This window comes from Falco cherrug, chromosome 7, assembly GCF_023634085.1.
Source record: "Falco cherrug isolate bFalChe1 chromosome 7, bFalChe1.pri, whole genome shotgun sequence".
Classification (NCBI taxonomy): Eukaryota; Metazoa; Chordata; class Aves; order Falconiformes; family Falconidae; genus Falco; species Falco cherrug.
In genome coordinates, this window is record NC_073703.1 from 35,608,059 (window position 1) to 35,622,785 (window position 14,727).

Sequence of the window (14,727 nt, forward strand, 5' to 3'; positions counted from 1 at the left end):
ATTTGACATTCTGCCTATTTCATTTGCTCCTAAAGGTGTTTAACTGCAACACTTGATTTGCATACAACATACCTGAGAAATACCGTTGTCTAAGCCACTGAGATGCCATTTTTCTATTAAACCTATGTCACTATATGAATTATGATTTTTTTTTCTAATTCACAGGGATTATGGGTCTAAGGAAGTAACGCTTATTATGAAGCTACTGAAATTGCCTATTACTTAGTTGCCCCTCTGTTTCAGTACAGCCTAAAATAATTTCTTACTTTAAACATTCCCTTATTTTCCCCAAATCTGCCACTTTTTTTATGGTGACCATTGATTCCATCCGTTCTTCAGAGGATGACTGGATATTAAGTAATCTTCAAATCACTGAGTGAACAGTGAAAAGACTACTATTTTTCCATATACTATTTTTGTATTCATCATTTCATGAATGCAATCACATACCATTAATAAGTAGATTTAGCTTTCATTAAGCATGACCGCACAACAGAGGAGACAAATACACTTTATTTCAATTTTGCATTTTCTTCTGAAACCACTGACCTAATTTTTAGGACTGAAGAACTCACAGGTAAAAATCTGAGGAAAGGATGAAACAAAGGTTTTGTGAATACATCCTTCTGCTATACAGGAAAAGAAAACATATGTTACATTTTGCTGTATGAAACATTAATGGAAAAATTGTATCCAGTATAGGAAGGTTTAGTTTGGATCAGAATATAACTCAGATCATCAGTTTCCTCTGACTTCCAGGTTTCTGTTAAGAAAAACCCCAAACACCTTTGTGGTATGGCTTTTAAAAAAATTAACAACAAAAAAATGGGAAAATGCAACTTGCTGCTGAAGACAAAAAGACCATGCCCATGGCTTATGAGCTTTTAGATGGAAAATGAACAGCTACATCTAGATTTACTTTGTCTTTCACATACCTTGTGAGAAATCTGCTCGGAAGTATTATTAACAAGAAAACTGCATCCAGCTTTAACATCAGTTTGTTTTATGAATGAACTTGTCTGCTCTAGGTCAGCAAACCTTAACTGTTAAAAAAAAACACCAACAATTAACATACTCCAAACTGTGTTTTAGCCCACTTCATGCTATCTTAAGGAACAGTTTTGTAAAACAAGCATCCAAAGGTTATATAGAAGACAGAAGTAATTTTTAGACTAGTTGTAATACCTTGTCCTCTGAAAGACTTCTAGAAATACTTAAACATTCAACTTAACAAGCTTATGTAGCTGGTAATTTATTCTCTCATGCTGCTTTTCAGACTTGTCAATAATACACTGAGAATCCACCTAATCAAAAGAAGCAAGATGAAAGTCAGAATGCATTCTTAATAATGACTTCCTATATAACATTAAGGAAAAGAGTCTTCAAAAGTTTTGACAGTTTCAAACCATGCAGGAATTTTAAATCCGTGCCACACGTTTCAACATAAGAGCCAGTACTATAAAATACTGTATCTCACTGTTTGCCCGAGTCAGAATAATATACCACAATCAATTCCAAAGCATTATAGGTAATATTTTATGTGATGATGTAAGAAAGATGTCCTGAGATTCTTCAGACTTCAGAGGCAGCTGGGAAAATCCTGATCCAAGGCCTATATTATTAACTTGTAATAAAAGCTAAACACCAGTATAACTGTATAGGAGATTATCTTCATAATACCAGGGATAACTGAATTTGAAATATGGAAACAGAAATAATTACTGCCTTAACTCAAAGTATGTCACAAGAACTAAGCCCTCAGTGAACGACTACTAGAAGAAGTAAGTGCACTTGTGTACTTGGTCACTGTTGTCAATCTTTTCAACAGGAGAGACGTAACTCCCTCATTCATGTGCCTCAGAGTGGGACAGACACAGGGAGGGTGCGTGCAGAAATCTTACTCCTGCACTCAATAAATCCATGCCTCTTTTTTAATTAAGACAATGCACTTGTTCATCAGGAAATCTAGTGGCCTGCAGAGGCCCTTCCAGAAAGAAAAGCAAGATCTCAAACCAAGTAGGGTTTTGAGAAAACTGCCCTCCTAATCTGATCCCACCACATGCATTCTAAAGCAAGCCATATTTCTACCTGCTTAAAAGGGAAAAGCCACCTGAAAGCACAGCAACCCAAAACAAAACTAAAATGCACTGCATTCAGACAAATCCCAAACAAGAAAAACTTATCCATCTTCTTCTGTTAGGCCATGGTTGCTGAACAGAAAGAATACAAAATTTTAACTTCCAACAAACGTAAAGTTGCCTTTACAACCTCTCTCAACTTAAAAAACCTGAAATGTTCTGTTTGAAAAGGCTAAGTATTTGTATACACAAAGTTATCGTGTATGTATATGGATACACAAACAAGTGAAATACAAAAATAGGGTATCAATAGAGACTGATGTATACACAACAGTTCTTATACCTTAAAAATTCAACTCTACAGTGCTTTCAGTATTTTTCAGTTTAATACTCAAAAATGACACCCTTCCAAAGGAAACTGTCCCTTTGACCACTCTTAACTGTACTGGGGTACTCCAACTACTCTTCTTAAGGAAAAAACCAATTATCTTTATACCCTTACCTGATTCCATGCAAATGGCTTCTCATATGACGTAGGAACAATTACATCCCGAGGTTTTGATTTGCAAATTAAACTGAAATTACACAAAACCAGCCTTAAGAAATAAAACTTGTATTTAATTAATTATAAAAAGGAATTTTTATATTAGATACAATTAGGCATTTACAAGGTGTCTGTGCTGAAGGGAATCTTACATTTCCTTGTTAGTCCAGTTTGATTTGTTCACTTCTCTGTACTTTGCCCCTCTAGCGTAAAAAGTCAAAACCCAAATTTTCATAGGGACATTAAGTGTATCAGTATGTATTTTCTTTTAAAGAAAACAATGATTTATTTGTTTTTAATTCACAAAGTACTAGAATTTGCAACTGCCATTTATTCTGCAAGTCTTACGCATGCTTATTCACTAGAAAGTATAATCCAGCTATTTTTAGGATATTTTGTTTTGCATGACAACTCAATTACCATAGATTGCCTGTCTGCTCTAGTTACTTCCTCAAGCTGTGCCATGTACAACAGTAGTAGACTTTAATTAATTCTGTCTAAATGTGTTTTTCAAACAGTGATTTTAGTCTTAAGCAGTGGTGACATTGTAAGTACAACTACCTTTCGAAAAATAGAAAAAAGTTACGAAGACTGTCCAAGCTAAATTTTTACCTACATACTCTTTATTAATAAAAGGTTAGCATTTTTCCAAGACAAAAAAAAGTACAATCAGAAAAAATATTCAAAACGAATAAAGATCTTACACAAATGAAAAGAAGACACCATGACAGTAATCAGATTGTCTCTTCATGCAAAAAGGTAAAAAATATAAAATAAGATAAAATTAAAACATTAGAAAAAGTAGCCACAGGATTACTGGAACAGAATCAGTGAAAGTACAAAGATTCAAAGAGAGAAAATGCTACCACAGAAACGTATAAAACCCTAAAGGAAAAAAAGCCCAGAATGTTGAGAATGACTTGAGTCAGGCAGTCAGCACTGACTGAACTGGGGAACACGCCGCTGGGGAACACACACTGAGGGCCTGCACAGGCTGCTCCTTCCGTTCCCGACTGGCTGTAAACGTCTGAACAATCAACCTACAATAGGTGCCCAAACCAGTAGCAAGCATCCACATGTCTAAAGAAGGAGCAGTGACATTTCTGTGCCTTCAATCTAGCATGTAAGCATTGATGTCCAAGCACAAGCTCCTACTATTGTCACAGTCACCTTCCGAGAGGTTTTGTTTCTTTCTGCCTATCCACTTTTCTTGACTTCTCCATACACTTGTTTCCACATGAATCACGCAAGCAAACTTAATTCAGCTTTGAAGTCTAAACATGGTAATACATGGCAGTGTCCAAAGGCAATGCAGACACCAACTGGCCTGAGGTACTTGGACACAAACAGGAAATTAAATATTGCATCAGTGGTACACTCAGCAGCTGGCATTTTACCAGGAGTTTTGCAGACATTAGTGGCGAACAGTTTACCAGCAGCCTGCACTGGTGCCCCTTAAGCTGACAGCACAAGCAGCGTGCATCTCTGCATCTGTGATGCATCTGCGTCACAGCCTTTACGAAACTGTACCACTTTCTGGAGGCACCCATAAGCCACTGCAAGAGCTGGCTTGAAGCTGCCATGACTCAGAGAGAAAAGCAGCTGACCCACTGGCAGCACACACAGTGTAACACCCCCAAAAATAATCATCTTGTTCCCTTGTCATATCCAACATGTCTGCTGGTCAGCTAACATATAGCTCCACATCTTCTAGCATTTCCTTACGCTCTTTTAATTTCACTTCCACTGCCTCAAAGGTAAGGCTGACTCCCCCTACACTTGTTAATTCACTAGAAAATGCACCACAGTACTTTCTTATAAGTTTTGGAAATAAGAAATATGGGTACTTGCTTTCAACTAAAGACCATGTAAGCTTTTTCACAGATGGAAAGAAAAAAAAAGAAAAGTCAACTGAGTGAGTACATTCAAAAACAAGAACAACCTGAAAACTCAGCATAAACAGCTACTCTGACAATCATTTTGATAACCTAGGGTAAGGGCAGCTAAGCTTAAAAGCTTCTGATCTTTATCAACATGAGGAGCTGCCCCATTCTGGCATACAGTTACTTTAGAAAAGCTCTGCTGGCAAAAAAGGGCCGTATTTCAGAGAGGAGGCCAATCCTGGAGAGCATAACATAACTTAATTCATAGCTGAGCCACAGCTTATTTAAATCTGTTCGGTACACAGCCAGGTAAGGATGAAAAGAGTCTACCGATGATACAGACAGCACTGAAATGCACACTATGTTTACAAACAAGCATGCTCAGCAGTGGCAGACATTAGAAGGAGCTGTTACATGGGATACTTCATTGAACTAGCTCCCCCAAACACTTCATCAGGACTATCTGCACTGACTCACTCGTCTTTTCAGAACCACTGCTTCAGTTACAAGAGGCCTGCTGGAAAAAGAGGCTGGTGGCTCTACTCCAATTCATTAGTTAACCTGGAAGTTCCAGCAATTAACTGGGCCAACACCTATGCTACACAGGTCTGTTGAGGAAGGAAAGGCAGCAGACAATTCAAATTTCATGTACAGGGTGAAAGAACTGTAAATCCTTCCGCACTCTTATGCCATGGGACTTTATTAGCTTTGTCCTGGGTGAATGAAGCAAAGATACACCTCAGAACCTGCAGAACAGGTTTTACAGTCGAAGTTATATGACTCTTAAGTGATCAGGCTTCCCTGAAGAACCAGTGCTTCCACATGAAGTCTAAAGTTGAGTATACCGCTTTACAAATAAACAAAGTAAATGAAATGCATCATTAAATGTGAACATGTATTTCTTCCCCAAAGCCTAATCTGAGCTATGCTTCAAGCAATCATTTGTTTTTGCTGAGACTGAAACAGAAGATCTTATTTCTACAAAATTATTACCATAGAAGTTTCTGACGAACGTTTTCCTGCAGCTGTGTCATCCTCTCTTGCCCAGAAGGCGCTGCACATTCAGAAAGCACCTGATTAATGGCTGTCCTCAGGACATTTATCTGCAAAAATACCAGTAACTAAATATAATGCACTCTATACCAGCACTATTTTGAGTTGGTTGTTGCACCCATAGCACTGAGCTTCAACTGGAATGTTATTGACATAAGCAAAAACATCTGAAGCTTTAGAAACACTTCTTGCTCCAGATGCATCTCTGCTGGTCAAAGACATTAACATTCAGCCACTTGATATCACAGTCTTCAAAGGTTACTCAGATAGGCCATAAAACATACAGGCTACCACTTGCCTGGATATTTTGAACACAGAATTCCTTCTGTAAAAGTTTTAAGGATTTTTCTCTATCTGTCCGTAATTTTCACATGCACAACAGCTTGGAGTTACCATTCTGGCTAAGGTGTCGTGAATTTAGACATCACCCACACAAGTCACTGCTTTCAGAAAACAACAGCTCACAGATATGTGCACCAGCATGTTCGCTGTGTCCTTAAAATGCATCTAGAAAGCACTGGTCATCACCTAACATACCTGCTCTGTACGCAGAAACTAATCAGGGCATGTGAGGTCCTTCACCGTCTAAAACACATCTCAATGTGAAGCACAGGTCAAATACAGTTTACTGTCCTGCGTAACAGAGCACATGCTTTCCTCACACATACTTCCTTCTGACAGATCTCTGTCTGCAAGCTGCAAAAAGGCTTTAATGAGGAATAAGGGTTTTTTATTGTTTGTTTGTTTGATCTGCTTCTAAGGAAGCAGCTTGATACAGCTGACTTATCAGACCTGTAAAATCAAAATGAAGACTGCAAACCAGTAATGTTAGGCTGATCAGTAAAACCTGCAATAACTAAGAACATAAACAAGTACTGACATCCTATTAGTGCAAAATCGAAGCTTTTGTTTTGAAAAATGTACAATGTATTGCGCTATAGCCTTGTATTTTGTTCAGAGTGTATGGAGGGGGTAACTTTTTTTCTGATAAGATTCCAAGGTTATAAACAGACAGTACACTTAAAAAATCCAAACCCACACTCTAATAGTTAACAAGCTCCGATGCAACAAATTTTACTTCATTCCTACTATAGCAAAAATTCTTAGGCATGTTTTACCTCCAAGATGTCTTCCACTCCAAAATGCACATCAAATGTCAGCTCCATGTCATTTTCTGGTAGCAGTGGAACCCCACAAGTCTGACTCCTGCCCAAACCACACAGAACACCAGTAAAGCGCTTTCCACTTTTATCAACCCTATACAAAAAAGAAAGAAAACAGTCTTACCTAGAGATGATGAAACTAAACTTATACGAAGACAGACCTAAATGAACTTGTCTAAGCCATGCCAAGCAAGATGGAGGTGTTTTAAAGAAGCTAAAACAACTGAGAGGTATTCACACCTAGTCATACTGTTTTGTTGTTGGAGTTTTTTTAATATAGTGATTAAACAAAACTAAAATTCCGGTTATGAAAACATATACTTGTAAAACTTGAAAAAAATCATACATATGCAAAATGAAAGTTTAATTAAAGAAAGCAAGCTTCACTATGTTGAAATTACAGTCTACATACACAAGAATTTTTTTTCAAAAAACAGCAATGCAACTGCCAGAACTTGTGGTTTTACAAAAATCACACAAGTTCCTTTCCTCATGTAGGTTTAAAACTTGCGTAGTTCTACAGTTCACCTGCCTAGGCTTCCAGCACGACTAGCAGGACCTGTATTGCCTTGTTGTGAGTCTAGAGGCTGCAGCACCCATTCTTAACTACAGAAAGGAAGTTATCTTAGCTACGTACTATGCTAAAACTGATAAAAGATAGAAGAATTACATGAACAGGAAGAGAATACACTGAATGCTGAAAGCAGAGCAAAAAAACCTCACCAGTTAGTGAGGGTCCTAAAAAAAAAAAAAAGAAAAAAACACCACTTCTAAAAATGCATGAATACCTGAGTTCTATAGCAGGAGCAAACAGCATACTGAGAAGTGCAAGCAGGCCAGGAATAGGAGGCATCAAAGATGCTTCCCCTAACAACACAGCAGATCCTGTCACAAAAAATCCCCAAAAAGCTTAGGAGTATTAATGAAAACGAAACCTCAAAAAGATGTAACTTAGAACTACAGTGACATATTTACTCATAGAACTATTCATACAAAAACCACAAGTCTAGACAAAATGTCCAAACATTTCTGTTAAGCATTACCAGTCTCATTTGTTAATAAAGAAGCAGCAACCAACAACTGCTGAAAGCAATCTTGTGGAGCATCATGGATGACAACAGAATTTATGCTGTTCTTTTGTATGAAACCACTTCTAAGGAGAAAGCAAAAGAAATATTTTCAACATTAAAAAACAAAAAAACCATACAAACATGTAAGAAAATATTTCAAATTCACAATGCAACCACAGTGGATAGCAGTTATTGGGTGAAGATTACCTCAACACCATTTAGCAGATGTATATGTTGGTTAATAAAATCTCTCTGTAAGACATTACCTTTAATAAAAGTATTCTTAAAATTTTTCATAGCAATAGCGTGCATATTAATGCAATTCAGGCCTATTTCAGTCTTTTCTACGAATAAAATCTCTGCAAAAATCTGCAAGAATAACTAGGATCATTTTTGCCTATTTATTAAAAATAACAGCTGAGAACATGCCTATAGTTCACAGTAAAAAGTCTTTTTATACCTGGGCTGGGATATTCTAGTCATACCATAGCATTCTACCTCGTAAGGACTGAGTGGACCAAAAAGTGTTACCTTCAAAAAGAGAATGAACAAATGATATTCTAGTTAGCCAGCACCTTGGACCTCTCCAAATCAAAGTCCTTTAAAAATGAAAACCAAAACCGCGTGTATTGAGCAACACTGAATTGATAAATTGGTATCAGCATTTCCCCCCCCCATTTTATGCAAGCTTTTTTTGTTGAGACACCTAAAAAAAAATAATATATTTTCACAGGTGCTTGAGATTCATGACTCTTCTCTGGCATAAAAACCACAAGTTCAGACCTAACAAAATCAGGTCATTTTTGTTTACATGAGCAGATCTTTAGGTGCTGAAAATATCTCACTTTATAAAAGCCAACAGTTAAACAGGATTACTCCTGAGCATGAATAGGTGCTTGAAAGGTTGAAACTGTGAGGTCTGAAATGGGAAAAGAATTATAATGTAGATGAGGCTTTACTTGTAATCAGAATGCAGAACAGGACACACATTTTCACATTTCATATTCCAGCTTTGTAGTGACTAGGTATCTGAAAATACCTAAGTAAGAATAAATTCTGAGTTTGGAGCTGGCAGTGGAAGAAACATCCACTGTTTCATTATCATCAGTATCTGCTTAGGAATATCACTAGCTGAGGAAGAATGGAACACTGTGTATAGTAATAACCATGTTTAAATTTTCTGAGAAATTGATAGGGTTGTAATCTTACTTTTTACCTTAGCTTATATAATGAAGGCTATCATGTGTGGAAACATTATGTTTAGTTTTATCTTTATTCTGCAGTGTTTCAAAGTACTGCCTTAGAATGTATTAAGAGTAATTGGTTCACTCAGCTCTTAGGATATACTTCAAAACTGTTAAAAGCTGCAACAGACTAGTCCACTATGCTGGTCCCATTATGGTTTTCTACCAACAGAAAGTATAACGTACTACAAAAGGCATCAAATATGGTTTGGTTATTAAAGGTCCTTTCAGTCTTTATCTCCATTCAAACAGTGTGAGAAGCGGGGTCAATTAATGACATACCAGAAAGAACACTCAAGTTACCTTGTGGGTTGGTGCATTAGATTTACTGTCTGAAAAGCAGTTTAACCACCTTTCAGTTTGACGCTTTTCTTCCTTTCTTGAAGATACAAGCATTTTCTTTTCTTTCTTTGCTTGGTCCAAAAATAATTCCTTGAGCAATTCAAAGATAATAATAATGGAAGACTGTTAAAACCATGAAAAAGCTCCGATTTAAAAACATTTTACAGAAAAGGTCCTATACAAAGAACATGCATACTCGCATATAAATACAAACCCTAACGTTCTTCTCTTTCAGATATGTGAAACATAAAAAGGGAAGACAGTTAAAACTATGAAGCAGTTACACTTTTTCCAAGTTTCAAAAAACAGTGGCACAGTTCAATTGATGCAATTATCTCCTGGGAAAAAAAGGTGTCTCAAACCAGCAACGCTTTTGGCCAACAGCTCATTATGAATTATGCACACACACACAAATAAACTGTCCCATTCAAGTATTAATCTTGTTTAATCCCATGGCACTAGTCAAGACTTCAGCTCAACTTCTCAGAACTTCAGACAGCCTGAGCTGAAATAAATTAGTATAAGCAAAGCAGAAGCAGCTTACTGAATACATACATACCTGTGATTCATCTGATTCTTCTGCTAGCTCAGCATAACATTCTTCAGTAAGTATATCTTGGATATTCACAAGCTTTTCACTCCTTGAAAGATGGAAAACATCCACATGCAGAACACCATGCACAACTGAATTCACCTTCATTAGATTATTAGAGCCATGTACTAGTGAGGCAAATCTCTCGTTAGCAGCAGAAGTCCAGCACTGCCCACGCACAAGAGATTCTGCAGATGGATGCATCTTGCACATCTTGAATTCTAAAGCCTAAAGCAAAACCATGGAAGCCTCAGTAGAGAATCAGCCCAAAAATCTATCATTTTTTTTCAGAATGTTTGAATTAATAGCTATAAATGACTTCATAATAATTGCTGTGGCTTATGTTAATTCCTACGACTGCTTTAAAGCTACTGACATAATTTCTATTCTGTCACTGCCAATGCAACTGCACATTACATCTATCACTTCAATAATGTATACAGTTGCTAATGAATCAGAGCAAACAGAGCATAAATAAAAGATAATTTGGTAGTAGTTCACCATCCACATTAGAATCTTAGGGGTGTAGAAGTGTCTTCTCTGACAAAGGCTTCACAATCCACAGTTCTTTTCTACTAAGGTAACAGAAAACTTGGCAAGACCACTGCAGCTATTCTGTTCCTGGCAGGCAAGAGTAATTAAGCTCTTATTTAACCCCTTTCCACAATCACTATCTGTAATTCTGTCTTCGAATGATTCTATCCAGTCATTAAAACTTGTAATTAAAAGATTAGGCCTAAAGCAGAAAGAGATCCCTTTAATACAAGTGAAGAAAACACAAAAAAGGAAGCTTCTTGCCAAAAGTAATTCTACTTATTTTTTTAATCAATTAAGAAAGAAAACCAAACAAAATTAGCCCTGTCAAGATTTAATACTAAAAAGAGATAAAGAAAATAAAAAATATACTTTTGCTTCCTTTTCCATTCTCATAATTAAACACTTCAGATAAAGTTAGTATGATACACCTGTTTCAAATAGCTTAAAAATATCTGAATGAGGACTGAAAAGCTGCATTTCACTTGAAGTCTAGTTATTTTATTTGTAAAAATAGCTCAAGAGAATTATTTATCTAAAAAATTAGCTATAAAGTCCTTCATATTTGTGTTTCAGATCACTATTTAATTACCAAGACAGTTCTGTCTAAAAATATCCAAGTAAAGCCTATAGTTTAAAGAATAGCAAAGCAGCACAAAGGAAAGACAACCTCTAGCTTTGCAAAATTTAACCAGGTATCCCAAGTGCATTTGTCCTGTAACTAAGTGTAGCAGAGCAGGAGCCTTGATGGTGCAAAAATACTCTGCACAGTAACTGCACGCAAGATACTTGCCACTGTAAACTTGTGCCATGCAGACAAGAAGAGACACTATGCTGCCACTTGCCCATAGTAGAAGCAGCTAGGTTTAAGCAGAGAATGATAGATTAAACTAGTCATTGATGGTTTCTTCTCTCTAGGCTGTACAGACCTCTGCCATTTGCTCAGAGGTTCTTCAGGCTAAAGCAAAGCTGATCTACTGCTCAGCCTGTTACTCCTGAGCTTTGCATATAAGCAGGCAATAGTAGAGGAACCAGAACAACATTCTCCTAGTAGGAAGATCTACTTCTCATAGAACTGATGGACAGCAAAGGAACCAATAACCAAAAGCAACAAGCAGCAGAAGGCAGTTAGAGCAATTTCCTCTCTCCTTCCACTGTTCCTGTAATTACAGGTGGGAAACAGACCACACAATGTTGCCCCTGCAGACACAGGACTCATTCAAACATTCAGCTAAAAAAAACACCCAAAGCGAATACTCGGGTTTTTTTTACATCTCGTCAGGCAGCAAGTTCAGACTTTTGGGGTTTTTTTCCCCTCTAGCACATGCCCCCAAAACCAAAAGGCTGGATAATATTTCTCTACAATCAAATACATTAAATGCAATTCAGTTACAAGAACTACTGCTCCGTGCATACACATCTGTGGAAAACATTTATCTACCTATTAATGATTTGTAGGTACTCCCACTAGCAAAACACATGTTTTTTCTTTATTATTCTCAAAAGCATTATGATTTGGTGTGCACTTCTGTTTGCCTGACCAGACACGAAGATACCTATCAAGCAGCAGCAAGTAGGATCACCCCTACCTGGAAGGGATGCTCTCGAAGACATTGTGGAATGTTTTTTAATGTCTTCAAAGGCACTTTTGATCTATTGCCATAATCCACAAAAAAAAACCTGGAAAAAGAATCATGAGAATCTGCAGAGATTCCACAACATTAAAAGTGCTACTTATAACAGCAAGGAAAGGGTCAACCCAAGTTTAAGATTGTCTTGTACTGTAATTATTATCAAATGAAATGCAAGTAAATTCAGAGTCTGAAAAACATGCAAATGAAGTCATATCAAAAATAGTAGGTAAGATTTTATCATGTCTATTATTTGATCCTTTGGCTTAAACATCCACTGGTAATGCCAATGATCTGCTAAATCTAGAAAAGGCTTATTTCTCTGAAAGGCTCTCATTCTCTCCCTGCAATTTAATCTGTACAACCTTACTTCTTAAACAGTGAGTGATACTACCTAATAACTACTTTAAGATAAGCAAATACTAACGTGGATCCAGTGATTTATAAATGCAAAAGAGAGAAGAGACTAGCACTGTTATTCACTAGTTTTCCATGACTTTGAACAGATGACAATGTTCAGTATTAACTCTCTAGGGGTGACACCCAGCTATGTTAAGAAATCAAGAAATTCAAAGGAGGAATGGGCTGTGCAAAGGGCAATCTTACAAAAGTAATAATAATAAAAAAAATCTGTCCTGAACTGCTCAAAAGAAAAGTACTGGCCTGAGAAATGAATACTAATCTTTATCTATGGTGCTAATTTCCATAACTAAATCTCAGCACAAAAAGCCAAAGTATTCTGATGAATTTGCTGATGATATAGAACTCTGCAACATAAACAGTGATACAAAAACCAAAACCCCAAACAAACAAACAAACAAAGTCACACTGAATGGACCTGAGAACTCAACCAGAATAGGCAAAACCAGATGGGATGAAGTAAAAGATCACATCCTTTGGAATTTTTAACAATTTCTGCTATAAATACTCTATAACTATTTATAAATTCTAATGATTTGGAAATTACCAAGGAGACAATACTGACTGCAAGATGACAAGAGGTGGCCCCATGAAATAAAAACAACAACCTATGAGAAGGCAAACGTGGCATCTGCCATATGAAATATTTTTGAATGCAGATAAGAAACACTGTGTTGGAAAAGGAATACTAGCATCATTGCAGAAGCAAAAGCAGAACTAAGTACAGGAGCATGTGTAATTCTGCTTCAGAAAACTGAGGTCAAAACAAAATTGGAGTGAGATGGAGACCAGGTGAGCAGAGAGTCAATGCCGTATGTGAGATGAGAAAGACTGCAGCTTGCTTCCATCAGCAAAACTAAGTCCAGTAAGAAAAAAAAGAGGGGAAAACTGCAGGGGAAGGGAAAAGAGGAAGAAAAGTAGAAATACTGGCAGAAGAACAAGCTCAGATGAACTGGCCACAAATGACTTAAAACTACCGATACAACAGGGGCAAGAAACTTACTTTTCAGATGGATCTCAATGTATCTATGAAGAATTGATGGGGCTGCTGCCAGCAATGCAGCACTGCATTCCTTACTGTGCTCTCCAAGTTACTGGAGATTTTAGTCTTTCTTTTGTTTTGCTCTGCTTCAGCACACAAAATACTTTACTGTATCAACAACAGCCTCTCAATTTAATACTAAAATATTCCTGTGTTCTGGAAAAAAATAATTCATCTGTTCTAGCAGCATGCTATTAAGGTTTTATTTTAGTTCTAGTTCTACAGATTTCTTTACTGGAATATTTATAATTTGAATGAACACAGTGCTTTGTAAAAAATAAAAGCATAGCTTGAAGACTGTTAACCCAATTACATCCTACCAATTCAGTATGACATAATCTATTACTGTACCTCAGCAAAATCTTCACAAACATGCAGAATACTAGCTCTATAGTATACTCCATTTTCCACATCAGGGAATGGTGCCAGACAAATCAAGCCCGGATGTGGATACACTGGCAAATCATCAGGTTCTGGCAGTTGATTTCAGTAGTTAGAGCCTGGAGTACAGTCCTGTTTTTTTCATCTGTCCTGTAACCCCAGAAGTGTCCAGCTTCTACTACCTGAAAGTATAAAAATTAGACAATATTGGATTTCATATTGTTTTATTCTTCTACATCAAATACAAAACACATCTAAGCAAAACACATGAAAGCACTTCTACTCCTGACACACACAGAGAAATGTTCTCATCCTGCAGTACTGCAGTGAGGCATTTCTCTCATAATTAGACATTATTTAAAAATGTTTATTTGCTGTGCAACTGCAATACAATTTTCATCTGAATAGATACTGATGTAAGCATTACTAAATCAGAAAGTTAAGACACTGCTTCCATTTTTCTAAACCAAATTAATGTGCACAAAGGTATACAGTTATTAGACAGATACATACAGATATGGTGCACTTTTCTTGTTAGTGAAAGAATACCAGTTAGCTATGTTTCTCAGCAAGTCAGCACTGTTACTGTTATAATTACCCATCCTTTAGGAAACTGAGAAGAACACACTACTATTTAAATCAAATTGAACAAAGTAAGCAATCTTTTCAAATGGCTTACTAAACTCATGTAACATTTCTGATCTTGTATCTAATGCTCATGATAAAAAAAGAATCTTTATTTACAATACA

General features: G+C 36.7%; 1 protein-coding gene across 1 annotated transcript in view; it reads right to left on the reverse strand.

Annotated features, from left to right (window-relative positions):
* Positions 1-506: 506 nt before the first annotated feature.
* The window catches only part of TDRD9 (tudor domain containing 9), a 60,512-nt gene continuing 46,291 nt past the window's right edge, over positions 507-14,727 (reverse strand). The window contains 12 exon segments of the mRNA XM_055715955.1: positions 507-1,304; positions 2,581-2,653; positions 5,499-5,608; positions 6,677-6,815; positions 7,510-7,606; positions 7,765-7,874; positions 8,252-8,322; positions 9,339-9,500; positions 9,937-10,197; positions 12,093-12,183; positions 13,943-14,063; positions 14,066-14,159. Coding sequence (XP_055571930.1) covers positions 1,215-1,304; positions 2,581-2,653; positions 5,499-5,608; positions 6,677-6,815; positions 7,510-7,606; positions 7,765-7,874; positions 8,252-8,322; positions 9,339-9,500; positions 9,937-10,197; positions 12,093-12,183; positions 13,943-14,063; positions 14,066-14,159 — 1,419 coding nt within the window. The 3' untranslated portion in view covers positions 507-1,214.